Consider the following 25,483-nt stretch of genomic DNA (forward strand, 5'->3'; position numbering starts at 1 on the left):
AACTCGATTAGACTGTATTTGAATCAAAAAAAAATTTCTACAACTTTAGAAATAATTTAATTGAGTCTAGTTACTCATGTGAAATTAAATTAAGTGGTCATGTGACTTATTCAATTAGAAAATTTGATTAAATTAAAAAAAATTTTAAAATATCTCAATGATTTTTGGGAAAATTAGTTCCTACTCCTAAACATCCATTAAAACCTAAACGATTACCTAGTAGCAACATATAATTTAAGGATTTTCTAGTCTATTTGAGGAATACAAAATCAGGTTGGTAGGGAGCGGATGTAACTCAAAGTTAGAGGTTGTCCCGTCCCTCTAGTGTTCCAACTTATCATGATCATGGCTCCGGTGAGGGTTGTTTTGGGACATCCTATTGTCTTTCTCTTCATCATCAATTGCCGTAGGATTCTCCAACTTCATTATTTTTCCAGACTGACGTCTCTGCCCACTGTTTTGAACCACTTCCATTTTCACATTCCAACTTCTCAATCTTTTTCTTTTACTATTGCTCAACTCTTATGTTTCCATCATGCTTTGAAACGAATTTAATTTGCTATTGGTAATGACGAATTGGTCAACCAGTAAAATAACTTAGCTCCTTCTCTAATGACCCGATTTTTGTGGTGTTGGAAAAGTTAGCTTCGGACTGAAAATTTTAGGTTGAGATGTTTGGGAAGTTGAAACGAGGAAGTCATAAGTTAAACACTGGAATAAGAAGTAGAATTAGCTAGTAATTAAATCAATTAAGTTAGTATGAAATGAGATTATGGTGAAATAGGTTAAATTTATAGTAAAAAGAGTTAAATTAAGCTTGAGTCCAGCTTAAATTTATATAGTTAATTTTTTGATGTTAGGGACTAAATTGAATAAATTAAAAATTATTAGAAAACATTATCATGAGTTGAAAACTAGAGGTTTTTAGTAAAAAAAATGTGAAATTGGTTTTCAATTCGGTAAGGAAAATCAAAAGTTACGAGTAATTCGAATATTAATGCATATAGGACCAAAGTGAATAAAATGCAATCATATCTATATAGTTCTGGATTATGTTTGAATTGTGTGATTAATGTGTTTCTATAATCGAGTTTAATTTTTATAGCTAAAGATGATGTAGAACATTCTCGGGACAAGGGAGAAGCTAAAACTATTAACGAATAGTCGCTTCTGGTTTGTGCTTTTATAATTTAGTTTCAATTTGCTTACATAGATTAATTTGATTGTTATAATCAAACATGAATATACATAGTATCTTTTCCCTACTTTGAATGATGGATTCAATATGGTGATAGTTGAAATATGTGGAAAATGTTCGAAATTATGTTTGATATGTATATAAATGTTGAGACATTTGTATTGTGATGACATATGTTACAATAATAATTATGATGATAATGCCCCATTAAACGATGTTAGTCGTAGTTTGGATATAATTGACATTCCATAGGGTCATTGATATAGTGATTTATTAGTTATCATTGCTGGGCAATCTGGGATGGCAGAATAAATAGTACAGACAATTATTAAAACCATCATTGTTGGGTAACCCAGGATGGTAGAGTAAGACAATCCCAATTTATAGATAGTCGTGGACTTATTCGTTATATATATCTGGGTATTTGACCTAATGTCTATTGTCGAATAATAGGGGCCAAAATGAATAAGCATTGAAGTTGATATTGAAACGTGAAATGGAGAAGCAAGTTGGAAAATGATTTGATAAGTTAAAAGTAGTATACATTGATGTAAAGGATATTTGTCATTTATACTTACTTTAGTTTATTCTTAACACAATGTATTTGAATTATATTAGAATCACCAAGTATTTAGTACTCAGCACAAGGTTATGTTTGTTCCGTGCCCAAGTATCGAATGTGAGTAGATGTCGATTTTAAATGATCAAGCATCCAACTCAACAACTTAGCTCGAAACATGCCTTATTATTGCTTTTGTATTTATATATGTGTTAGTATTAAAATGGCATGTACCTAGGTTGTTTTGGGCATGTTGCTTAAGTGGTCATTTTGGTATTTTTAGTACTTGGCCTATAAGGTTTTATAAGATAAATTTTAATCTTTAATTAGTAGATAATTATGTTAGTTTATATAAGTTTTGATGATGTGAATTAGTTGGTGATGTGTTGATGGTTATAATTTGATGATGTTTGGCTGTGTTTGTATGTGTTAAATTGATGTTCTTATTTTGATGTAAAGTTTAGGTATATTTAATGTACCATTTAGTATGGTTTGGTTACTTGAAAATGTGCATTTAGAGTTATTTTAACATTAAGTCTCGAGACAACATGAACATGTCTTGAGACCATGAGAACAAAATTTACCTTGTATTTTGGCATACATGCTTAGTGTCTCGAGACTTGGCAAGCTACTCTCGAGACAATCCTATTTAAGCCTTGAGACAAGTAAACTTCGAAGCTAAATTAGTTTAGCCCTACTCTAGGTCTCGAGAGAACCCCTTGTCTCGAGACATTCAAACATCAAAGCTAAAATAATAATAAAAATAAAGGAGGTTGGTCTCGAGACAGTTTAATCTCAAAGCAAAATTACCTAAAATAAATGAAAGCTTGTCTCGAGACACAACATTGAAACTTGATAATTGGGCTTGGATTCGAGTCCCAACTCCTAAATTGACTTAGTATCACCTTGTAACTCGATGAATTAAATTATTATACTCTATGAAAGTAAGATTGTAATTGAAATGGATGATTGGTTTGATATGAATGATAATTAAGCTCTAAATGATATGATAAAAGAAGTAAGTTAACTTCGACAATATAACGTGACATCACGCATTTGAATTCGACAATCGAAATGGGGACTGGAATGTTCCCCCTCCATCTCAATATTTTCTAATTGTTGTCTATCATGCTTGCATCAAAGCATTCTGATACTTAAGTCGGTAAAAATACGAAAGATGAAATAAATAAATTAGTTCAGGTCTAGAGTATAAATAATTGGTTTATGTGTACTTTTTAAATTTGAACCCAAATTTATAATTCTCATTTTTATTTTTAGATGTACTTTTTTAAAATTTAATTATAGTTATTTAAATTTCAATAATAGAAATTTCTTGAACTTTGGTCTTGAATATTTCGATTTTAGATTTGGTTTATTATTATTAACTTAAAAGATGCCATGTACTTTAAGAAAAAATTTGAGTTTTAATTTGTTTATTTTAAAAATTAAAAATAAAGTGTTTTTACTTTTTTGATCTAAAATCATAATATGATGATTGATGCTTTTGATATTTTTCATCAAAATTTGTTAATTTAATATGTTGATTAGATTTCTTTTATATGACATAATTTATGATTGATGGAAATGAAACATGCCAAGCTAAAAGATTTTGAAGATAAATATGAGGATTTATTTTTTAACTTTTAGGGATTAAAACTCAAATTCTACTAAAGTACAGGACTAACTGCGTATTTTTACCTTTTTTAACATATCGTTATTTTTTATAACCCCCCATTTTCAAATCTCGGGTTATTATTAGGGATAAATCAACATTTAGCCCCTAAACTTGATTTTTTTTTCAATTTGGTCTTTGAATATTTTTGTCGGATAATATTTTTTAATTAATCCCTAAATTTGGATACCCTTAAAATGTAATAATGTATGTCACATTATCATACCTTAACGGGATCCAAGTTCAAAAATCAAATTGAGAAAAGCTGCAAGTTTTGAGACTAATGTAAGCAGAAAAAGAGTTAAAAAACCAAGATTGGAAAAATTGTCCAAGTTCAAGGACTAAATATTACTTTATCCCTTATTATTATTATTATTATTATTATTTGAGTGGTTCTTATTATTGACAATCCAAAAATCCCTCTCCCCATAAAATTTTGCTATCTCGGGTTATTATTTCCCGAACTTCGGTATTTTTTTAAAACTTGGTCCTTAAAATTATTTTAGTCCACATTCATTTCAGGATTTGACAATTTTTTTCAATTTTATTTTTGGATTTGGATTTGGATTTCATCAAAATATGAAAATGTGGCACAATTTAACAGAATTCAAGTTCAATGACCAAGTTGAAAAATGCTATAAATTTCAAAATTAAGTTGGACAAAAAAAATTCAAGGACCAAAATAAAATAAAAATACTGAATTCATCCCTTATTATTATCAATTGGATGGCTCTGATTATTGATCCCCTCCCCCTTTGAAATGTTCAAAACTCAAACCCACATTTTTCTCTTCTCCAATGAAACACAAACAAATTCAGTCCAAATTTAGGACCAAAATCAAACATTCCAAAAGATTGGGACATCCAATCACGTGTCTTTCAATCAACAAAAATGGAATGGCAGTTTTAATCTCTGAATATATGAACAGTTTTTATAAAAACAGAGGAATAGGGCAATTCTTATTTGTCCTTCATTTGTCCGAGGTTAATTCCAACAAACGGGGGCAAGCTGCTGTGTGTTTTTTCTTCTTTCTCTTGTCCCACCGTTCCTTTGATCTGTTGCTGAAATAAAATAACATAAATAAACAACTTCGACAAAAAATGGCATTCACTGGAACTTTGGACAAGTGCAAGGCTTGCGACAAGACTGTCCATGTGGTCGATATGATGACACTCGAAGGAGTGCCATACCATAAAACTTGTTTCAAATGCAGCCATTGTAAGGGTAACCTTCAGGTAAGTAAAGTGAGGAAATTGTTTTAGGGTCAATGTGCAATTTTACCATCAAGTTGGTTTATAATTTCAAAGGGAGTGAAAAACATATTTACTCTTTTGAGGATGTTTGATGAAATTAACCCTTTTTTTTGTTGGATTGATAGATGACCACTTATTCTTGGATGGATGGAATACTGTATTGCAAGCCTCATTTTGAGCAACTGTTTAAGGAATCTGGGAATTTCAGCAAGAATTTTCAAACAGGTTGAATTTTTTTTAAAAGAATGCCCATTTTCTTGTGTGTTTTTCCACTTTCTTTTCCTTATTCCATCATTTTTTAAAATTTAGCCTGGATGGCCATGGCTAACAATAATAATCTTCTTTGATGATCACTTTTGCAGGGACCAGGCCTACTGAACTGGTATGTCTTCCTTGCTTTATATATATATATATATATACATGTCGGGTTTCATCACCACCCACTGGAATTAAGGGTCCACCACTCTATCAATAGATTACTTGTCTTTCATCTTATATATATATGCCAAGAATCTTTTGCCATCCCTATTCACATATTTGTTTAACATGTACAGAATAGGACTCCCAGCAAACTTTCATCCCTGTTTTCTGGAACCCTAGACAAGTGTGCAGCTTGCGAGAAAACAGTGTACCCGTTGGAAAAGGTAAATTTTGTATTCATTGTTTTTTATGTATCTTATGTTTCATTTTTTTTTTCTTTTTGTTGTTGCTATTAACTATGGTCGACATTGTTGGGGAGGACAGGTTACTATGGAAGGTGAATGTTTCCACAAGACATGTTTTAGGTGCGCCCACGGTGGCTGCCCACTGACACACTCATCTTATGCTGCTCTCGACGGTGTCTTATATTGCAAGCACCATTTCGCTCAACTTTTCATGGTGAAAGGAAACTATAACCACGTTCTTCAAGCTGCTACCCATAGAAGGAACAATTCGACGGCATCGTCGTCTGAGAATGTGGAAACTCGTGCCGAACCGGAGGAAAGTGCTGCTGATGAAGAATCCAAAGAGGCATCTGATAATTGAAACACACACCATTTGGTTCTTTTATAATTTCCTACCACCATGACGATGATCTTTTAGAGCTTTTGCAAATGAAACCAGTTTGATTGAGTGGCAGACCATCTCATCAAAAACTGAATGTTCTTTTTTGGATTGGATTGATTTCTATGTATTTGATGATTCGAACAACTTGCATGATCAATTGATAATATATACTTTGAATAATTTCCGATTCTTTTTTTTTTCTCTTGATTTTATATGCAATTTGGGACCTTTTAAAAATAGTTATAATGGACTCCTTCAAAAAAAAATGACTAAAGTATTATTCATTCAAAGTTGGACTCCTCAATAGGTCGGAATTGTCTCCTATTAAAGTTTTGTCTTTCGACTTTGCGAGGGTTGGAATTGTCTCCACTTGAGGTTTTGTTTTTCAACTTTGTGAAGAACCTCGAGGCTGTACAGGTAAGTTCCTTGGCCCCCCATGAAAATTGAAATTCTATCCCCTTAAAATTGATGAAATTATAAATTCATATATATGATAAAATTGTGTTTTGGCCCTCAAAATGAAAAAAATTATATTTAATCTCTTAGAAAATGATAGAAATCATAAATTAATACAACCTCTCAAAAAATTACAATTCAATTCTACCTCCTTAAAAAAATTTCTCGACCATGCGAGTTCAATAGAGCAGGAGCAACCCATTGGATTGGACCATGCATGGTGCATTGCAGGTCAGAATTAACCCTAATTAAGGTTTTATCTTACAACTCGAGCTTGAATGCCTTAGTTTGCTTTAAGAGGTGGAGGGTCAATAGAGCGAGAGCATATCATCAGATCAAAACATGCGAGGTGCACAATCAAGTGTCAACTTCCAAGTGGACGTGAGCATCCGTGCTTGGAAGGTTTGAACCTCCGACCTATAGCTGGAGGGAGTAGTAAATCAAGTGGTAGCATAAATGCTCATTGATATCATTTAAGGGCTTGGGTTCAAACCCTACCAAGCGCGGATGCTTACATCCCTTGGTAGGTGGCTATTTGCCATGCACGGTCCAATCTGACAAGGCGCTCCCATTTTGTTGAATATGCCGCCTTTTCAAGCAACCTCACACACTTGAATTCTTCACAAATCAAGAGACAAAACTTTAATCGATAACAGTACAACTTATTAAAGGCTCCCGACAGAGAGTGATCTCAAAAAAATCAAAATGAATACCCTTAAAAAGGGTTAACATTTTTACTCGTTACATTGCATCATTGTTTAAGTTCTTCAACATACAAAACTATTCAATTAACATAAAATAAAAACAAAAAATAAGACAACACCATATGCCAAAGGATAGCATTTTTAATGTAAAAAAAATACTTATTGTATATATCCTGATCTGCAACATGAAATCACACCCTTACTCTATAATATGTAAGATGTTGTGTTTTTCACCATCTTCCATTTTCAGCGATAACTTTATCGTCGATAACTTCTTCTGAGGATGTTGCAAATTCTCTTCTTAGATTCTCAACCTTCTGTTTCAATGCTGTGTCATCCAAGGAGGTACGAATCTCCTCCTTGATCTCTGCTTGTAATTTTTCTACCTTTGGTGAACTAGAGTCTATCGCCATCTCCGCTTTCAATTCTTCGATTTTTCCATGAAGACCGGCAACATCGATTACCCTTTCGATCTCTCCATCAATCTCTTTCTTCACGTTTACGATCTTCTCTTGTAGTTCCGCAGCGGCCTTTCTCTTTGCCACTCCAACAATTTCCAAGTTTGCTGACTTCAAAACTTCAATCAGTTCTTTCTTAGCTTTTACTGCCTCGGCCACCAAATCTTCATCGAGTGGATCTCCTTTCGATAAGTTCGCCTGAGCGGTTTGCAATTGTTCCAACTTTTCTTTGATCTCGGATGGAATCTTCTGATTAACCTCGGCTTTCAGTTTCTCACCTTTCTCTTTCTGCTCAATGAGTCTGCTAACCATGCTTAGCTTTTCAAGCTTTTGTTTTAAACCAAGATAGGTCCCTGGTCTCGACAAATTTTGCTTAAATTCTTGCATAAGTTTATCCACCTTCACCTTCAAATTACGATTAAGGGTCTGATTATCAGAGGCTCGGGATAACTCCAACTTAAGTGATTCAAGCTTCTCTTGCAATCCCATTGAAATAAACGCTCTCGTGACCTCGTTGTCAACATCCTGCTTAAGTTTTTCTATTGCTTGGTCCGTGATAGGATCGGAAGGTACCTTAGCCTCCAAGATATTCTTCTTTAACTTCTCAAGATCTGATTCTATATCTGCAGCATTTAACATGCTAGCATCCGAAGGCTTCATGTTTCGTTTTCTTTCAGGTTCCACGGGCTTGCCTTCTTGGAAACCTCCAATTGATCGAAATTTAAGCATACGATGACGAAGCAACTCTTCCGTATCCATTTTTGTTAGTTCCTATGTTCATTTGAACGACATTGTAAGTTCCCAACAACTCGGAAATCAACTAAAGGAAAAGAAAAAGAAATATAGTAGCCAAATCAATCCTGCAACTAAAGCAGAATTTCCGGTTGTCATTACTTACATCCATGGCCCGAGTGATTGCAAATCTAATTTGTTGGGAAGTCCATACAGGATCAGCATGTGCGCCTCCAAGAGGTTCCTATAAATCAAACAAATATTGGAAAAATTGAAAAAAAAAAAAACAGCCACAGACATTTTACTTGACCGGAAGGCTTGAGAAACAGTATAAAACTTTATATCTTGAAGATGCTTACGGGGATGATACCATCGGCAATTTTGCGCTTGTAATGTTCTTGAGCTGTTATCCTCAGTTTTTCAGCTGCCTATACAAGTATGAAACATCACTAATGACATAAAAACGGTTCTCATTTCAACCATCGTATAAGAAATCACTTACCTTAGGAGCTGCTTGGGAAGATTTCCATAGTATAGCAGCACATGCTTCAGGGCTAAGAGAACCAGAGTCAAAAGCAACACGTATTTCAGAGTTCATCGATAAATAAAAACACGAGTACATGACAAGCCAAAGACCACATTAAAAGTATAGAAAATATAGCTGTGAATATGTCTATTGTCAGTTAAGACCAATTCGAGAAACAGAAGTTATACAAAATGGTGTAGAAGTACGAGTAGTTTGGCAATAAGCTGATATTTCTGTTGCTTTAAAAACTAAAAACTCAAATTAACATGTAAAGCATTTTTTTAAACTTGGAAGGATTAGTTATGTTTGTATTCGAGTTAATAACTTCATGCATCATAATCTTCAGTTAGTTATTTTCTGAGCGAAAAGAAGGAACTGATCCCACCTTGCAACGTATAGAACGGAGTTCTCGAGCATAAACAATTTATTGGGACAAGCAATGGCCAAAGCCCCACCAGAACCACCTTCACCAACGACAACCGTTACAATTGGCACTTTAAGGCCAAACATGGTCCTCAGGTTGTGTGCAATTGCTTCCCCCTGTATAGGGTAAAAAACATGAAATGGGTCATGTTATTATATGAACTAGGTGTTTCCGAATACAGAGTAGGTAATATCACGATTTCCAACATTAGAAGCTAGTTCAACGCACTTGACCAAGTTCCTCCGATTTAAGATCAGCATAAGCCCCCGGAGTGTCAACAAATGTTATGATAGGAAGACCATGATGATCAGCATACTTCATCATTCGCAAAGCCTTCCGATATCTGCTTGCAGAAAGAACTTTCATATGAGTAGATAAGATTCAAAACTATTTTGAATAGACTTTCTTGAATATCAGGGCTACAATCACATCCCTGTTACCTATACAAGCTGAACCTTCAAGTTACTTGTTCAAATAAAAGATCCTTGAAACGTACCCATGGGGAGTCGGCATTGCAAAATTGCGAAAAATGTTCTCCTTTGTATTCCTACCTTTCTGCTGGCCTATAAACATGTAGCTCTTACCATCCATGGTTCCTATACCAGTTACCATGGCTGGATCATCATAGCCAGCACGATCTCCATGGAGTTCCACCCACTATAAGATAGTAAAAGAGCAAGACTGTAAGAAAATAACTTCATATTCTTTTAGGTGCATAAACACATAAAAGTTTCATACTGTTGAAATACCTTCTCTGTGATATTCAATATATGATCAAGAGCTGTTGGTCTGTTGGGATGTCGAGCAATGGCCAGGCGTTGAATAGGTGTCAAATGTGTGTATAAATCTTTCAGAGCCTGATGTTTAGAACAGATTAAAAAGTTATAGACATGGCAAAAGGGATGTCATTGAAAAGTAAAGGTGGATTGCAAGTTTAGCAGAACGTTTAAACAACCGAAAATGGCCTATGCAAAGATTACTTGGCACGAATCAATGAATTTCTCACTAATACAATTGATAAACTAGGAGCCTAAGACAAAGGAATGCATGCCTACATTTCGACAACTACATGAAAACATAGAATTCAGAGTTACCACATTTAATAAATGACAAAAGTTACTATACCAGTGATCAAATATTAAAACTCAGGTTTTGCGAGCAAGTATCCTTAGGCACCCTTTTGAGGTCACTTAATATTCTATTTATAGCCATAACCTTGTATTTAATGGAATAGATGAGAACTTCATTGATGATTTCCAACACTTAGGGTGAAGGTATTACTTTATATGCCAACCTGTTGATACTTGTTTTCCAAAGCACCAATTTGATCAGTAAAATCCAGACCAGTTTCATCAGCCATTCTGCATACCTGTCCGAAATTATAGCGAGCAAAATAAAAAATTTATTAGAATCTAGAGAGACTCTACGTCTCAATTTTGTGCTTTACAAACACCTAGAATATCATGGAATGAGGAAATCAAAATTGCTCCGCATTGACATAACACGATACAGTTGAACATTAGTCCCCGGTTCGGGTTTTCACTCTCAAATGAATCCTCATCATGTAGCTTAACACACATAATGAATGTTGAAACAACATGTTCTATTAAACAAATCAAATGGAAACCAATGAAAAACAACTCACCTCGATAATCTTTTTCTCAAGATCAACCAATGGCTTCTCAAATGGTAAGGTCACCGGTTTCGGTTTCTCAGCCAAAGGCTTGAAATGAGACAAGTAAGTCAAGTGCCCGTCTTTGATATCCAGGTCAATATTATCCGGCCAAGGGTAATCATGCTTCTTCCCTTTCTTAACTCTCGCAATAACCCGAAACCTCCTCCCGTTTCCATTCTCGAAACCTTTTAAAGCTTTTGACAAACACCCATTTGCTCTTCTTCGAAATGGATTATTATTAAACAAGTCACTAGCCAAAAAATCTTTCCCAAGATATAAATTTGACCTGAATTCAAACCTCCCATCTTCATATCCTCTTCCTCTTCCACAATTCCCAGCTACTAATGATATTGTAGTCATCTCTCAATGATCACTTCATACAAAATCCTAAAAAGTGCTACCATTAACATTAGTTCTTCATGTAACAATGATACATTTTTTACAATTTTGCATAATTGATTTAAAAAAAAAAAACCCAATTTCCTTTCAAACACCATAATCCCCCCATTTCAAAACTGCTATTAGTACTATAATCAAATCTAAGAACAGCAATTAAAAGACAGAAAATTACTAAAATGTAAAACAATAACAGAAATTATTCAATTTAAGCAATAAAAAAAAGCTCATTAAAAGTGTTATGCTGATTATGAAAATTACCTGAATGTTGATGAGAAAGAAGCTGATTATGCTTAGAAATTTAGGGTTTTCAAAAGAAGTGAGTTCACAAATGTAGAAAAGTGGGAATTAAGGATTGGGATGTCATTGTTTGAACAACCAAAAATAAAGCTAAATTCCCTTTTTGGCTTTATTCATAAATTGGACCCTAAACTATATCCAATTCTCAGATTGGTCCTTAAAAGTTTTTTTTATCAGGAGTTGTCCCTAAATTATTAATTTTGTCCCATTTTACCTAAAAAAATGCAAGGCACCCAATAAGGATATGTCGTGTGTCATGTTCTTATTGGGTGATATCACTTTTTTTAAACTTTGACAAAATTGATAGTTTAGGATTAATCTTTACCAAAAAAATAATTTTAAGGACTAACATAATAATTAGAGTATAGTTTAGGAACTAATTGAACAATAAAGCCTTTTGTTAATTAAATATGGTAATTTAAACTAAAACTGAGATTTCGCGGCGACTAATGAAGAAACATGAGCGTGTAGTTCACGGAGTGTTAGTAAGGGAAGCGATTTGATTGGGCTGTGTGTTACACGTGCTTTTAATGTAGGTGAAACTTGACAATGTTTTTATCCACGTTGAGGATAACGATCAACTACCACCAAAATTTAAAAGTCCAGACCAACGGCGGGACCCACTGAAACTGACGTTGTATCATGCAATTGGCGCGTCAATTTCTTTTTTTTGTTGAGTTAGGCCATTAAGTAATTTCCTTATCCATTTGAGGAATGAAAAAAAAAAACTACACCCAATGTCATTAAACTATTAGTAAGTTTATGTTTTAGTCATTCAATTTCAAAAAGTTACAAAATAGTCACTAAACTATTCGAAAGTTTTTATTTAAGTTATTGGATTGTTAAGTCTTTTAAGTTTGACTAGTAAGCTCTAGACGATGATTTAACAATTGGTACGGTGGATTAATACCCATCGACAAGTATAAGAACATACATTCAATCCAAGTTGATCTGACAGTCAGTGTTGAAGATCGGAGAAAAAAGCTGTTTGAATTTTGGTTCACAGATTTATGACATTTAAAGTTGTTTTATGAAAATAAACTTAATTGTAAAAAAGATGGGAAAAAAGAGAGTTTTCGATTGGTTAAGGTGGTCCAAGCAAAGAAGGCCATACAATAGCGATTTTAACTGCCCAATGACTTAAATGAAAACTTATGAATAGTTCATTCACCATTTTGTATTTTTTTTGAAGTTGAGTGACCAAAACGTAAACTTACTAATAGTTTAGAGACATTAGGTATGATTTACCCAAGAAAAAAAAAAGATAATCTAAAATGGTAAATGTGGATGTTATTGTTATAGGGATAAAGCAATATTCAATCATTAAACTTGGTAAGTTTTTTTTTTAAAATTTGGTCCATAAACTATTTGTGGTGACATTAGTCTTGGAACTTGACAAATTTTCTTAATTTAATCCTTGAACTTAGATTCCCTTAAGGTATTTTAAGATTGCGTCATGTCAATCACTTAATAATTTAAAAGAAATTATATAAAGTTTTAAAAATATATAAAAAAATTTTAACTTGATTTGTGAGAAAGTATTCAAATTATATCGTATTAAAGCTCTGTTTAAATCCAAAGGAAGCCATAGTTAATAGCCTCACAGGGGAAGATACATCTGAAAAATCGATCAACATTATTAGCCATCTAATCAACAACTCTATTGATGCAGCAAAAGTTGCAAGCTTCAATTGATAAATTATTTTAGAATGAACATAAAACACAATTCTTTCACTTTTAAGAAAGAGAATCTTGTCATTCAGCTTCGTAGCATCCTTGAGAACAAGTTTTCTCTCATGCTTCTTACCTAATTTTAGACATTTTAATTCAACAAATTATATTGGTTTTGAAATGAGTCAATTTGAATAAAATTAACTCCAATTTTAAATTATTGAATCATTTAGATTCGAATCAAAATTGAATTTAATGATTGAGCATTTCAAGTCGGATTATTACAAATTTAAAAAATTTAAGGTTCTAGCCGCTTCAAATAACAGTTCGAATCCTTTCAAGTTACTTATTCAAATAATTCAAATAATTGGATTTGAAGTTTTGATTTTGAATCATTGATATATTTATTTGAGTTTGGACAATACTATAATAGATATGGGCTTCAGATAATTCGATCATTAATGTTTGATATAAAAACCGATAACCGACCAACTTAGCTTGTTTTAACTGACCGACCCAAAATCAAAATTGAATTAACAGAACCAAATCAACTAAGTAATCTCGATCATAACCCAAATTAGAAAAACCTTAAAAAAGTTGTCCTCAAAGAACAATAAAATAAAATTGTATTCCTATAACAACACATCCAATAATACATAATTTGTAATGATGTCCTTCTTCCACATTGTTCAAGACACAAAAACAACATAGAAACAAACAAGATAGATAACCACAATTGAAAACATGGAGTTACAAACAAGGAAAAAGAAAAAAAAAAGTGTTTGCAAGCAAACAAGTTTTAATGAAATTCATTTCAAAACCGGACGAGAAATTTTCAGAAACACCCAAGGAGCTTTTTCGGACTTTGTCCGGTCGCACGGTATTTAGCAGCCATTTCTTCGGCCTTGAGAACCTCTTCTCCACGTTTGGCTTCGACCATTGCTCTCTTTTCTTCTGCTTCCTTGTGAATTGAAGCTACCTTGTTCTTCATTGTCTCGGCGTACTCGGCTTTCTTCTTTTCCAATTGTTCCTGTCGATACTCGGACACGTTAAAGTTACCGAGAATATGATATGAATGTGTGTTCGATACGAGTAAGTTCCATTTTTATCATATGACAAACACAAATCTCGAATGTTCAGCCTTTTTTTATCCAGAAAATCGAGCAAGAATGGGGAAAAATACCTCAATTTTTTTGAGTTTTGCTTCAAGAGCTGCTTTCTTGCTGTTCTCCCATGCTACAATAGCAGAGAGCTTTTTCTGGGCCCTATTCATAAATTTCAGTAATGTTGACAAACTATTTAGCAAATAAGCTCCACATAGAGATAGAATATTTAATTAAAATTATGATTTTGGTACCTCTATTATGCTCAAATGTGAGATTTAGTCATTATACTTAATTTGACATAATTTGATTCTCCTATTTTATAATATTATCAGTTAGTCCAAATAGTTAACAATGGTAATTGTTACTGTTAAAATGATGAGATGAAGTCTTTTTTTAAAGCACCCTTCCAAGTTCCAACTCATTATGCCAACAGGGATTTTTTTATTGGAAGGGGTAAAGATTTTAACCAAAATCATTAACTATCTAAACTAACTAATTAAGACTAAATTATGCTAAATTAAAGTACATAGATTAAATCCAATTTTGAGCATAGTAAAAGGACCAAAACCATAATTTGACCAGAATATTTACAGCAATGGAACACTATATGGAAGATTATGAAAAGTTAAAACTATAAAGAAAACTTCTATCTTTTCAAGGGGAGAATTCATACACGAGTTCATATTTTTCAATTTAATGCAATTCGAAAGGGTCTCGAACTTAAAAGAATACTTTAATTATGCTAAAATATATAGCTAATCAAAGAGAGTTTTGAGCCTTACTTGTTCTCAGCTTTGGTTTTTTCACTATCTTCCCATGCCTTAATGAATGACAACTTTTTTTCTTTTTCAAGATCCGCAAGAGCAACATCTGAATACCAAAAAAAAAAGTGATTCTTCTTAAATATCCTCTTTTCGTATTCTCTATGGAGACTATGTGAAAAAATAACAGTAAAAGATAATACGAACACAAGAGAATATCAAATTCGGTCACAGTGGCCTCGAAAATGTTCGAAAATCTGATGATAATGATTGCCTCAAATAAGGTATACCTCTACCCTAATGAAGCCTAGGGAACTTTGAGAATTCAGTTAGAATCACCTAATATAAATGTGTGGGTTCTTCAGTCTGCTAGTTAGTTTGATTTGAGTTAATTTCATTCGGGGCTTGTAATATTGATAGATTAAAAAAAGAAGAAGAAGTATACCTCTATCATGTGATCCAGTTGAACTGTTCTTTGGTGCTGGCTCAGGGGCTTCTGTCAAAATGAAAATAAAAAAAATGTTGGAACTACTAGAAGAATGATGACAATTAGCTTATGCAAATGATATTGGAAAATGGTGCATCATTTGAATTAAAATGTAAGCTCACTCTTTGAGTCCATGGAGGAAAAAGAAAACTCAGGTTGAAGAAGAATATATAGTAAAACTTTCTCTAAAACTATCAACAAAACTGGGAAAATTTATGGGATTTCTATATATAGAGAAGTTATATATATATGACATTGCAATTGAAGTTTGTTTATGCAATCTTAAAAGCAAATAAATAAGACAGGGTGTAGCATCAAAGCAACTTTATCCAACTTTAATATTTTACCTCAAAAAAATAAATTAAAGCAGCCATAATGGTTAATAAATGCCACATGATAAACAAATTGAAGAACAATGTTCACAAAAAGATCATATATATATATATATATAATAAATCACTTTGCCAGCCTAATTATATTAGTAGATTTGAGAAAAGAATTTTGATTTTAAAAAAAAAAACCTATAACAGAAGTATCCCTTTCATAACATTAATGAATTTTGATGAATTAAAAGGAGAAAAGAAAAGGTCATCCCATAAAAAAAAGCCTAGCTTCAAAAGTAGGATTCTACTTCTAGAAAACTACTTTCCTTAGGGGTCTAGTTTTCATTTTTGAAGTGGAAATTCAATTAATTTATTCATAAATTAAGTGTTTCTCAATCTGTTTTTCTAAGCATGTATTTAAGTTGGTAGAAGACTAAAGGTGATGATGAGACTTTGGCTATTCTTAATGCTTATTAAATGCTAAAAAATATGAGTGTAAATGAAATACTGATGTCAAGTTATTTGGATTTGACTTGGACTCTATTTAGTAATTATTGAGATAAGTTTAAATAACTCAAGCTATTGATAAAGTTAAATTCGAGCTCAGTAATACTTGACTCGAATGGCTCGTGAATCTTATCAAATTTTTCATTTTAATATATATTTTAATATATGTTTTAAATATTTTTATATTATTAAATTGAGTCTTAATATATATTATTAACCCTAAGTTTAATTATCAAGTCTAGCTTAATAATATTTTGAGCCGAACTTGAGTTTTAAAATAGATGTTCAATTGAGTTCGAGCTTGGGGCGACACTAAGGTGGCTGGTAGGGGCTTTGACTACCTAAAATTTGAATTAGTACATGGTAAAATTACACCTTTCACTGAAATAATAAAATTTTAATTTAATTTTTTAAAATATTCAAAAGATATAAGTTATTAAAATAACAAAATGCATTTTAATTTTTATAAAAATATGAAATTTAATTCCTACTTCCAACAAATTTTTTACCTTCGTCCCTATTTCGAGCTTACTAGTATCGGAGCTCGACTCAACTTGTTTCACCCTTACTAATCACTAACGAGCCGAGCTATGTTGACTCTCAATTTCAAAATTCAAAATTTACAACGAAGCGATCTGATAGCTATTTTAATTGTAACTAAGAAGAAATTGACTAACATTTTGTCTCAATTTGAATTAAATTGACACTAGAGAAAGCGATTCAATGTATAACTTCATACTAAACAGTCTTAAGCTCTGTTTTTTAAAGATAATTTAAATTGATTACACATTTAATGAACTAAAAAGATGATGGAATTTTGGATTATATGAAAAGTATCGTTATTATAATATATAAAATTGAAAGAAAAACGTTTAATCATAAAAAAGATGAGTGGCGATGGCGAACAAAGCTTACTCTCAACGACGGCAAGAGCCTTCGATTCATCGGATTTTTCCTCAGCTGGCGGTGGAGCTACGGTTGTTTTCTTGGAATCAGCTTTGAGATCCTCCGCTACCGGCGTTGGAGCTTCCACTGCCGGCGTCGGAGCCACGGGCGTTTCAGCCGCAACCTCCTTCTTCGTTTCCTCCGCCATAATTAAAGCTTATAGGTGTACAATTTGTGAAAGGAAAAAGAAAAATGATAATAATTTGGTAATGGATAAGTCTAGAAAATTTTCAATTATCTCTATAATATTTAGTAACGTTAGCTTTAAATGATATAAATTCATTTAATATCAGTATGCAGTTTTATATACTGCACAAAGTGCGCAAATAGTGATCCATTTGCCGTTGATTTTGGATACTTATCTTCGATTTATTCCATCCAACGGTTGGTATGTTCTGAAAAGAGACAAATGTGTTGTAGAGTGTAAGTATAGGTGGGACTGAAGAAAAAAAAACGATATCCAGAAATAAAATTTTATTAGAATCCGTGGTCGGTTTCTTTCCTCCAAATCCAATGTTAGAGTTAATTTTACTGGTTGAGTTTTAATTTAGTTCGTATGGATATTATTGTTAATTTAAGAGGGCGTAAGTTCGGGTGTGTTGAAGTATGTTATCCTCTTATTTATGGGTTAGAGAGAGACATTGTGGCCAAAAAGAAAAAAGTTATAGTTAATTTTAATTTTTTTATGATTTAAAAATAAATATTTTAAAAAAGTATAAAATATTGTATTTTATATATTTTTTGTTATTTTGGGTTTTAATTTTTAAATTTTAATATTTTTTCTGTAAAAGAATTGACTAAATCGTTAAATTTTTAAGGATAATGATATGGTTGTTGGTGTGATAACCACTTATACTTCATAAAATTTTAAAAAGTTTACAAAAATTTATAATTTAAAAAAAATTCACATTATCAATGAAGTCTGTCACATGAGTTGTCACATTAAAACTGTTAAAATTTTAATAATTTTATTAATTTCTCGTTTAAAAAAATAATTTAACTAAATTTTAAAATCTACCATTAAATTGATCCGGGAAAGAGAATTAAAGCTAAAATGAAAGAAAAATAAACATAGAAATTAAATTTATCATTATATTTTTTATTTAAAAATTAACCATAAAAAATCTAAAATTAATATAAAAAAACTAATAAATTCGTGATGGTTTTTCTTTTTTAAATCTAAAAATTTAATTGAAGGGAAATAATTTTATGCCGACAGGTAAAGCGGTTAAAGTATGCCCCGTGTATGGGCAAGTGAGATACGACGACGTGGAGTGGATTTAAGGCATAAATGCTGGGAACTAACACCATGTCATGTAGTGACGGGAAAGAGTAGGGGCCCCACCACCAGCATTGATTGGTTTGACGATATTGAAAGGCTTTGCGCCGTTTGGGGAAAAAAACAGGGACCTGAAATTGATGAGCTGGCGTGAAGAATCCCAGGTGTGTCTTGTCGTTTTCCAACGGATTAATTTTGTCTTAAGAAAAAAAACAAAATCTTTTTATACCTTATTTATTAATCCGCAATCAATCTGGATAACCGGATTGATTTCGAAATTAGATCGATTTAATCGGTTAGATAAAAAATTTATTAGAGTACCAGTTAATAATAAGAGGTTAAGTTTGTAGACTCTCGATCAAATTAGAAAGTTAAATTGATTTTTTATGTTTTTAATTTTTTTAAATTTTTAATAATTTATTCAATTGAACTGATAAAATAAAAAATTAATGGTCAAATTTTTTATAGTTAGGAGACTAAAAAGAAATTTATTAATAATTGAGTGACTATTAGTGTAATTTACCCTAAATTTTATTCACATGTTTTTTTTAACACACTATATCCAAGCTGTCTATATAATAAGTGCACTCATATTTACAAACTACTTTACTGTTATAAATATTAGAAATCCTATCACATGCATATGTATCTGAAAATCACAATTTTAGAACATAAATGTATGTTTAAAAATAACATACAATAAATAATGAAATATATGGTTCGAAACTAATTAATAATAACACATTAAATATGTACAATATTAAAATTAAAAAAATAGATTAAATCGTTTATCATCGTGTTGTCATTAATCTTGAGTCGGTGTCGAGTTAACACTTGTGACACAAACTCAATGAAATATATTATTATTAGAAATCATATTATACCAACTCAATTAGAAACTTAAATAATAGTAAGTAAATATATACAATTGATGGAATTAATAAAGCGTGAATAATAAAATTATAAAAACAAAGTTTTAGTTGAGTGGTAAATCAAATGTTTTACTAATGCAATTGGTTCGGATTTAAACCTCACAATATGCATATTTATTTATTAAAAATAAAAAAACTAAAATACTCTCGAATAATATAACTTATTTTAATTATAAAAAAATATTTTCATAATTTTCCTAATCGAGACAGTAACTCGATTGAGGGTTATATCAATTCTTCAAAAAACTTAAATAATAATGAGTATAAATATTTTACATCATATTCGAATTGATATTTAACACTTAAATTAATGATTAAACCAATAAATCGGGTAAAGATTAAGGTTTAAAATTTATCGAGATGATAAAGGAAATCATTAAATGGAATAAAATGCGTGATGATTGAGTTAGCTTTTAAGAGATGATGTTTTTAGATTTAAGTCGGAAAATATTAAGGTTTAAACCCTAAATTTGGGTGGTGACCAGCCAAGCAAACATGTGATGACGTGCATGGGATCCCTTTGATTGATTCGATGCTGCGCTGTTTGCTAATCACTTGGTTGGCCATTTTGCAATAAAAGGGGACCAATCACCTTTAATGCTGTCTTTTTTAATATTTTATTATTAAGATTATTATTAATTTAATGATTATAGTTCTTTAATCTTTACTTTTGACATGTAGGTTTACCTTTCTTTTGTTAAGTGCAACATATTGTTATAATATTTAATTTTATCACCACGTAAGTTTTATATTAATTGTAAGTAAATGCACCACATATTTAAAAAGGTCTTAAAATTTTTTTTGCATAGCTGTGAGGTTAATTTTAAGTTTTAAATCTCAAATTAATTCGATTTGGTCTAATTCATTGTTCTCTTAATAAAATGATTTGAAGTCATGTTAGTTTAAAAAACGTGAATTCTGAATGAATAAATCATAATTTGAAGTTCGCTCTGATTTTTTGTTTACAAAATTAAAAAAATATAAAAAAATAATTTAAGTTTATGTTTATATATTCTTATAATTAAATTTTTAAAAAATATTTTTTTAAATAAAGAAATGAGTCATTTGAGCATTCCGGGTTAAGTCAAGTTTAGGATTGGGCTCAGAAATTTCATTAATACCTCTATTTTAGTATCAATGAGAAAAAAAAAACATGTTAATTGATTATCTGTTGTAATAGTTAAATTGAATATTATTACAATGAGACTATAACCAGTGGCGAAACTATGGGTGGCAGGGGCCCCGGCCTCCCTTAAAATGAAAATTTTTCCATATGATCTCTTTAAAATTAATATTAAATTAGTAAATGTAAAATTTCAATTTGACCCCCCTAAAATATAAAAAATTGATTTAATCTTTAGAAATTATAAATATATAGTCTATTAAAATGGTGAAATTGCATTTTTCCTATCGTAAAAATTACAATTTAATTTCGGCCCCCTAAAAAGATTTTCTGATTTCGCCCCTGATTGTAATCTACAATGAGATATATATTTGAATTTAAATGCAAGAATGAGAACACAATAAGGTGAATTATAATAAAACGAGAAATAATCATTAATGACATTTTATCATCTGTATATGTAAAATTAAAAGTATACCTATATTAAATTATAAACTAATAAAATAAAGAAGAGTAAAATAGGTAGAAGTACCATGGAGGCCCTTATATTAGGAGCTGGATTGCATTTTGACCCCTCTACTTAAAATAATGCAAATTAGTTCCTATACGTTAGATCATAGAGTAACTCGACCCTTCTGCTAATAAATTTATCAATTTCTACTATTAAAAACTAATGCCTATACGTAAGTATAAGGTACATGTGGCATGCCATGTGTCATAATTTGATTATTCTGTCAGACATGCCAATTTTTAACAATAGAAAATGAATGGAAATTAAAAAAAGAAGTAGACTAGTATACTCTTTGATCTAATGTACAAAGATTAATTTGCCTATTTTTTGAGTAGAGGAGACAAATGTAGGGGCCTTCATGGTATTTTTACCGAATAAAATATTATTTTGTATTATTTATTATATATTATTTATGTGATTACTTATTTTTAGTCCATCATATTAATTACAATAATAGATTATATTTTTGTATGTTTGTCAAAGTCAACAAAATTTAGCATGTCATTCTGTCACATTAACAATTTAGCATAAAATGCTAACTAATTTTAAAAACAAGAGCTTTCGTGAATAAAATTTAAAGGCCAGGGCTAATTTGGCTATGAAAAAGGGACTTACATGAACAAGGTAGAAGTTAAAGGATTTGTTTAGTATATTATCCTTTTTCTTAAATTAACGAAGAACGCGAAGATTTAGAGCAAGCCCAACAACGAACCGGGTAGCTCGAAGAAGCCCCCATTGGCCAACCACCAGACCACCCAGCCCGAGTCCAGTCAAAGTGGAAAGCTTCACAGTTCACAGTCTCTCCTTTTCAGTTTTCACCTTTCACCTTCTTTCCTTGCTTGACTTACTGCCATGGAGGAATCTCAATTGGAACTTGAAGAGAAACAATGGGGACCCACAGTTGCAGACAAAGTGTTTTCACTCTACAAATCACTTCCCAAGAAAGGGAAGCCTCAAGGACGTGAAGTCACCGTTTTAGCCGCTTTTCTTCTCTCATCTCCCTCTCAAGGTTCAATCAATTTGTTGAAGATGGTGCTTCCATGGAAATACTGAATTAATTTACTTATTTTTTATTCTTTTTTGCAGTTCAGATACGGAAGTGATTGCATTAGGCACGGGAACGAAATGTATAGGCCGCTCAAAATTAACCCATAGTGGTAACATTGTCAATGATTCCCATGCTGAAATTATTGCTCGCAGAGCTTTATTAAGGTTCCCCTCCCCCCTTTTTTGCTAAAATGGGTTTTAGGGATTTTTATAAAATTAAGTTTTAGGGTTTCTAAGATTTTTATATATTTTTCCCCTTTTGTGATTGAGCCAGGTTCTTCTATGCAGAGATTCAATGTCTTAATGATAACAATGGTTTTCAAAACTCGATTTTTGAATCGGAATTGGATGGTTCCGGAGGAATAAAGTACAAAATCCGAGCAGCGTGGAAATTACATTTGTACATATCTCAATTACCATGTAATTCCTTAAAGATTTTTTTTTTTTTTTAGTTTTCAATTTCATTTTTGAGAATGCATTTTAAGTTTCTATACCTCTTGTTGTGTTTAATAGGTGGGGATGCTTCACTTAGTCTGGTACCGTCTTCTATCGCTGAGCATGGTCGGTTCGTATTAAAGATTTCTGTGAAATGGTTATACCATACATTAGTTTTGATAGTAATATGTATGATCCTTGTGCCTTTTATTGAATTGGTACCACCGTTTTCAGGAGATTGTTCAGAACTAATTGGATTGGTTCAAAGGAAGCCTGGTCGAGGTGATACAACATTGTCAGTTAGCTGTTCTGATAAGATAGCTCGTTGGAATGTTGTTGGTGTTCAAGGTTCAAGGTTCATCACTTGCTATTATATACGTAGTCTACTATCATTTGCATGCTACATGCTTTGTTTCTACTATCATCGATACTGAAACATGGATAACTGTGCGGCATATATGTTTTCCTTTTTATGATTTTACATTGTGTCTCGTCTTAGGGGCTCTGCTTTCATACTTTCTTCGACCTGTTTACCTGCATTCTGTTACTGTCGGAAGATCTCCTTATGTTTCCGAGGATGTTTGCTTGGTGAAACAATTGAAAAGATCCTTGTTCGAGCGGGTTACACCTTTGTCAAATGAGCTTATAAAACCTTTTGAAGTTAACAAGGTTTGTGAAGTTTACAGTTACTTAATCCTATATATAGGACAGGGGGATTTTGATACTTTAGTGCTGTGTGAGCAGCCGATATTTTGTGCGGCACCGGTACCACCAAAGGAGTTTCAACATTCTGAGACTGCTCAAGCCACCTTAACTTGCGGGTACTCGTATTGAATATACCAAAAAATAGGTGTAGGTATTGTTTTATACTTTTGCTTTTTATATTGATTTATATATTGGTTTTTAGGTATTCTATATGCTGGAATAAATCGGGGCTGCATGAAGTTATTCTAGGAACTACCGGACGAAAGCAAGGCACATCTTCTAAAGGGGCAGTTTATCCATCGACGGAATCATTGTTGTGCAAGTAAGTTAGAAGTATGCTAATGGAACCAAAACATGTCATTAACGTGTTCTTATAAGAACATTTTTCCTCCCTAGGAAGCGATTTTTGGAAACTTTCGTATCATTGAGGCATGAATGCAAAATCAGATGCTCATCCAACGAGGTTTCTTATCGAGAACTCAAGGTAATGATTCTCGATGCTTATGGACTTACATTATTAAATTTCATTCTCGACCTTGATACATTTTAGTCTGGTTTGCAAATATGAAGCTGGTAGTAGATGCAAGAAAACATGCTTTTTTGAACCAACAGTTAACTCTCGGTATAACTTGGTTGCTTGTGTACCCTTTTAATGGCTTCGATTATGAGCTGTAAAACCGAGTTACTCATTAGTATGGAATGCTGATATCGGTTTTACTTTCCCATCGATTTAACCCCGAATGATACAAATTATACTCCCTAGAATCCTAATTTTGGAAAAATGAATACGAGTGCATCGGTGGCATGGACTACTAGTGATTACTGGATTTGCTTATTGCAGGACAGGGCAGAAGAATATAGCTCAGCTTCCAAACTCTTTAAGGGAAGACCTCCTTTTCGGAATTGGCTATTGAAACCTGTAAACTTGGAGAATTTCTCAATTATTCGTAACGAGGTATGCAGTGTACTGCCATTAACGTTTTAGTCTTTTGGAAACACTGACGAGTATTCTTTTGATATTGGCCTCCAGTAATTGCCTTTTTCGATAGGGCAATTATCCCTCCGGCAACTCCGGCAACTCATGTGACTTTCAAGGGTGATCGGTTGGTTGATTGGTTCAAGCTGATGTTGGGACAATAGAGTTGGATATGGAGGAGAAACACATGTCCGATCAAAGCTGTTGGATGTCTGTATTTCGCCTTGAATCTCGGCCGTTGGATGTCTGTATTTCCATCTATGTTGTCAATGGATTTCTTAAAACATGCTGACCCCTTTATCAATGTTTGGTGTTTTTTTAGGTGAAAGTATCTGATACATCCTTTTATTAGAGGGTTTGATTTAAATTAGTCTTTATATTATTAAATAGATCAATTTAGTCCTTGTATTAGTTAAGTCAAATTTTAATAGAGTTAACATTTATGGTTTAAAATCTCATTTACTATTTAATAACGTTAATACTTTTAAAGCTTTTATGATTTTGCAAATGAAATTTTTTGTTTAATATCATAAAATTCTGTTGATATATAAATTTATTATTGGTTAAACATAATTGATTGGTTTTTTCACACGATCTCTTTAACCATGTGATCGAATAACAATAAAAAGGTAAAAAGTACAATGGAGGCTTTTGCATTTGGAGTCATATTGCATTTTGCTTTCTCTACTCTAAAAATGGGTAAACTAGTTATTATACATACATTCAAAGAACAAATTGGTTCTTTTTGTTAAACATTTTATACATTTGCATTGTTAAAAACTAGTGTGGTTGGCAGAACAACCAGACAGTGATAGGTAACATGCTACATGTACATCATGTTGATGTACAGGACTAATTTTTAATCGTAGAAGTGGATGAAATTTTTAACAGAAGAACTAATTTGTATTTTTTTATCTAACTTATGGTCTGCTTGTTTCATTGAAAATGATTTCCGGAAAACGATTTCTGAAAAATGACTTACTTTCCTGAAAAATTTAATATTTTCTTATTTTCCAGAAAATGACTTACAATATTTTTTGGTGTTTGGATGAATCTGTGTAAAATATTTTTTATTGTTTGATAGATTTCTTAAAAATATTTCATAAAAGTTGTTTTCAATGAAACAAATATACATTTGAGATTTTCTTATCTTTTAATTGTCTAATTAAGTTTATTTTATATCTATAAATTTATATTTTACATTGTTTTTGCATATATTAAAAATATTTTGCTAAATTCAGGTTCATTACAATGTCATTTTTTAGTTACATGACT

The 25,483-nt window shown here is 31.9% G+C and overlaps 4 protein-coding genes across 11 annotated transcripts; 2 read left to right on the plus strand and 2 right to left on the minus strand.

The window, feature by feature from the left end:
• The first annotated feature begins 4,348 nt into the window (after positions 1-4,348).
• On the plus strand, positions 4,349-5,909 carry LOC107945656 (LIM domain-containing protein PLIM2b). Its single transcript, XM_016879736.2, has 5 exons — positions 4,349-4,664; positions 4,808-4,907; positions 5,045-5,064; positions 5,237-5,326; positions 5,427-5,909. The coding sequence occupies exons 1-5, from the start codon at positions 4,530-4,532 to the stop codon at positions 5,706-5,708; spliced, it is 627 nt and encodes a 208-aa protein (XP_016735225.1). The 5' UTR covers positions 4,349-4,529; the 3' UTR covers positions 5,709-5,909.
• A 967-nt stretch (positions 5,910-6,876) lies between these two features.
• On the minus strand, positions 6,877-11,586 carry LOC107945657 (acetyl-coenzyme A carboxylase carboxyl transferase subunit alpha, chloroplastic). Of its 2 annotated transcripts, XM_016879737.2 has the most exons (11): positions 11,362-11,586; positions 10,675-11,091; positions 10,324-10,398; positions 9,779-9,886; positions 9,526-9,686; positions 9,258-9,372; positions 8,991-9,145; positions 8,582-8,633; positions 8,439-8,507; positions 8,246-8,323; positions 6,877-8,118 (listed from the first exon to the last, which is right to left on the minus strand). In XM_016879737.2, the coding sequence occupies exons 2-11, from the start codon at positions 11,062-11,064 to the stop codon at positions 7,120-7,122; spliced, it is 2,202 nt and encodes a 733-aa protein (XP_016735226.2). In that variant the 5' UTR covers positions 11,065-11,091; positions 11,362-11,586; the 3' UTR covers positions 6,877-7,119. The 2 variants fall into 2 exon arrangements, with proteins under 2 accessions (XP_016735226.2, XP_040962616.1); XM_041106682.1 differs by lacking the exon at positions 11,362-11,586 and having other exon boundaries at positions 10,311-10,398; positions 10,675-10,769.
• Positions 11,587-13,679: 2,093 nt separating this feature from the next.
• On the minus strand, positions 13,680-17,712 carry LOC107945658 (uncharacterized protein At3g61260). Its single transcript, XM_016879738.2, has 5 exons — positions 17,171-17,712; positions 15,384-15,434; positions 14,960-15,047; positions 14,255-14,336; positions 13,680-14,101 (listed from the first exon to the last, which is right to left on the minus strand). Exons 1-5 carry the CDS (start codon positions 17,346-17,348, stop codon positions 13,907-13,909), a joined length of 594 nt encoding a protein of 197 aa, XP_016735227.1. The 5' UTR covers positions 17,349-17,712; the 3' UTR covers positions 13,680-13,906.
• Positions 17,713-21,763: 4,051 nt separating this feature from the next.
• LOC107945659 (tRNA-specific adenosine deaminase TAD1) lies at positions 21,764-24,661 on the plus strand. Of its 7 annotated transcripts, none has more exons than XM_041106687.1 (11): positions 21,764-22,054; positions 22,137-22,257; positions 22,367-22,512; positions 22,606-22,653; positions 22,762-22,875; positions 23,027-23,196; positions 23,272-23,348; positions 23,435-23,554; positions 23,629-23,716; positions 24,074-24,187; positions 24,263-24,661. In XM_041106687.1, exons 1-11 carry the CDS (start codon positions 21,898-21,900, stop codon positions 24,263-24,265), a joined length of 1,158 nt encoding a protein of 385 aa, XP_040962621.1. In that variant the 5' UTR covers positions 21,764-21,897; the 3' UTR covers positions 24,266-24,661. The 7 variants fall into 7 exon arrangements, with proteins under 7 accessions (XP_040962621.1, XP_016735231.1, XP_040962617.1 ...); XM_016879742.2 differs by having other exon boundaries at positions 24,282-24,661; XM_041106685.1 differs by having other exon boundaries at positions 21,769-22,054; positions 22,606-22,875; positions 24,282-24,661.
• Positions 24,662-25,483: the final 822 nt, after the last annotated feature.

Source organism: Gossypium hirsutum, chromosome D12, assembly GCF_007990345.1.
Source record: "Gossypium hirsutum isolate 1008001.06 chromosome D12, Gossypium_hirsutum_v2.1, whole genome shotgun sequence".
Lineage (NCBI taxonomy): Eukaryota > Viridiplantae > Streptophyta > Magnoliopsida > Malvales > Malvaceae > Gossypium > Gossypium hirsutum.

What these genes read in the sequence shown, in the direction of transcription:
- LOC107945656 (XM_016879736.2), top strand. Translation starts at nt 4,530, where the DNA reads ATGGCATTCACTGGAACTTTGGACAAGTGCAAGGCTTGCGACAAGACT. An exon ending in ATTGTAAGGGTAACCTTCAG is followed by an intron (nt 4,665 to 4,807) that starts GTAAGTAAAGTG and finishes TTGGATTGATAG; the next exon opens with ATGACCACTTATTCTTGGAT. An exon ending in CAGCAAGAATTTTCAAACAG is followed by an intron (nt 4,908 to 5,044) that starts GTTGAATTTTTT and finishes TCACTTTTGCAG; the next exon opens with GGACCAGGCCTACTGAACTG.
- LOC107945657 (XM_016879737.2), bottom strand. Translation starts at nt 11,064, where the DNA reads ATGACTACAATATCATTAGTAGCTGGGAATTGTGGAAGAGGAAGAGGA. An exon ending in TGGAAAACAAGTATCAACAG is followed by an intron (nt 9,887 to 10,323) that starts GTTGGCATATAA and finishes TCTAAACATCAG; the next exon opens with GCTCTGAAAGATTTATACAC. An exon ending in GCAATGCCGACTCCCCATGG is followed by an intron (nt 9,373 to 9,525) that starts GTACGTTTCAAG and finishes TTCTGCAAGCAG; the next exon opens with ATATCGGAAGGCTTTGCGAA.
- LOC107945658 (XM_016879738.2), bottom strand. Translation starts at nt 17,348, where the DNA reads ATGGCGGAGGAAACGAAGAAGGAGGTTGCGGCTGAAACGCCCGTGGCT. An exon ending in AACTGGATCACATGATAGAG is followed by an intron (nt 15,048 to 15,383) that starts GTATACTTCTTC and finishes TTTGGTATTCAG; the next exon opens with ATGTTGCTCTTGCGGATCTT. An exon ending in CAAAACTCAAAAAAATTGAG is followed by an intron (nt 14,102 to 14,254) that starts GTATTTTTCCCC and finishes GAGTATCGACAG; the next exon opens with GAACAATTGGAAAAGAAGAA.
- LOC107945659 (XM_041106683.1), top strand. Translation starts at nt 21,898, where the DNA reads ATGGAGGAATCTCAATTGGAACTTGAAGAGAAACAATGGGGACCCACA. An exon ending in ACGGAATCATTGTTGTGCAA is followed by an intron (nt 23,555 to 23,628) that starts GTAAGTTAGAAG and finishes TTTCCTCCCTAG; the next exon opens with GAAGCGATTTTTGGAAACTT. An exon ending in TTTCTTATCGAGAACTCAAG is followed by an intron (nt 23,717 to 24,073) that starts GTAATGATTCTC and finishes TGCTTATTGCAG; the next exon opens with GACAGGGCAGAAGAATATAG.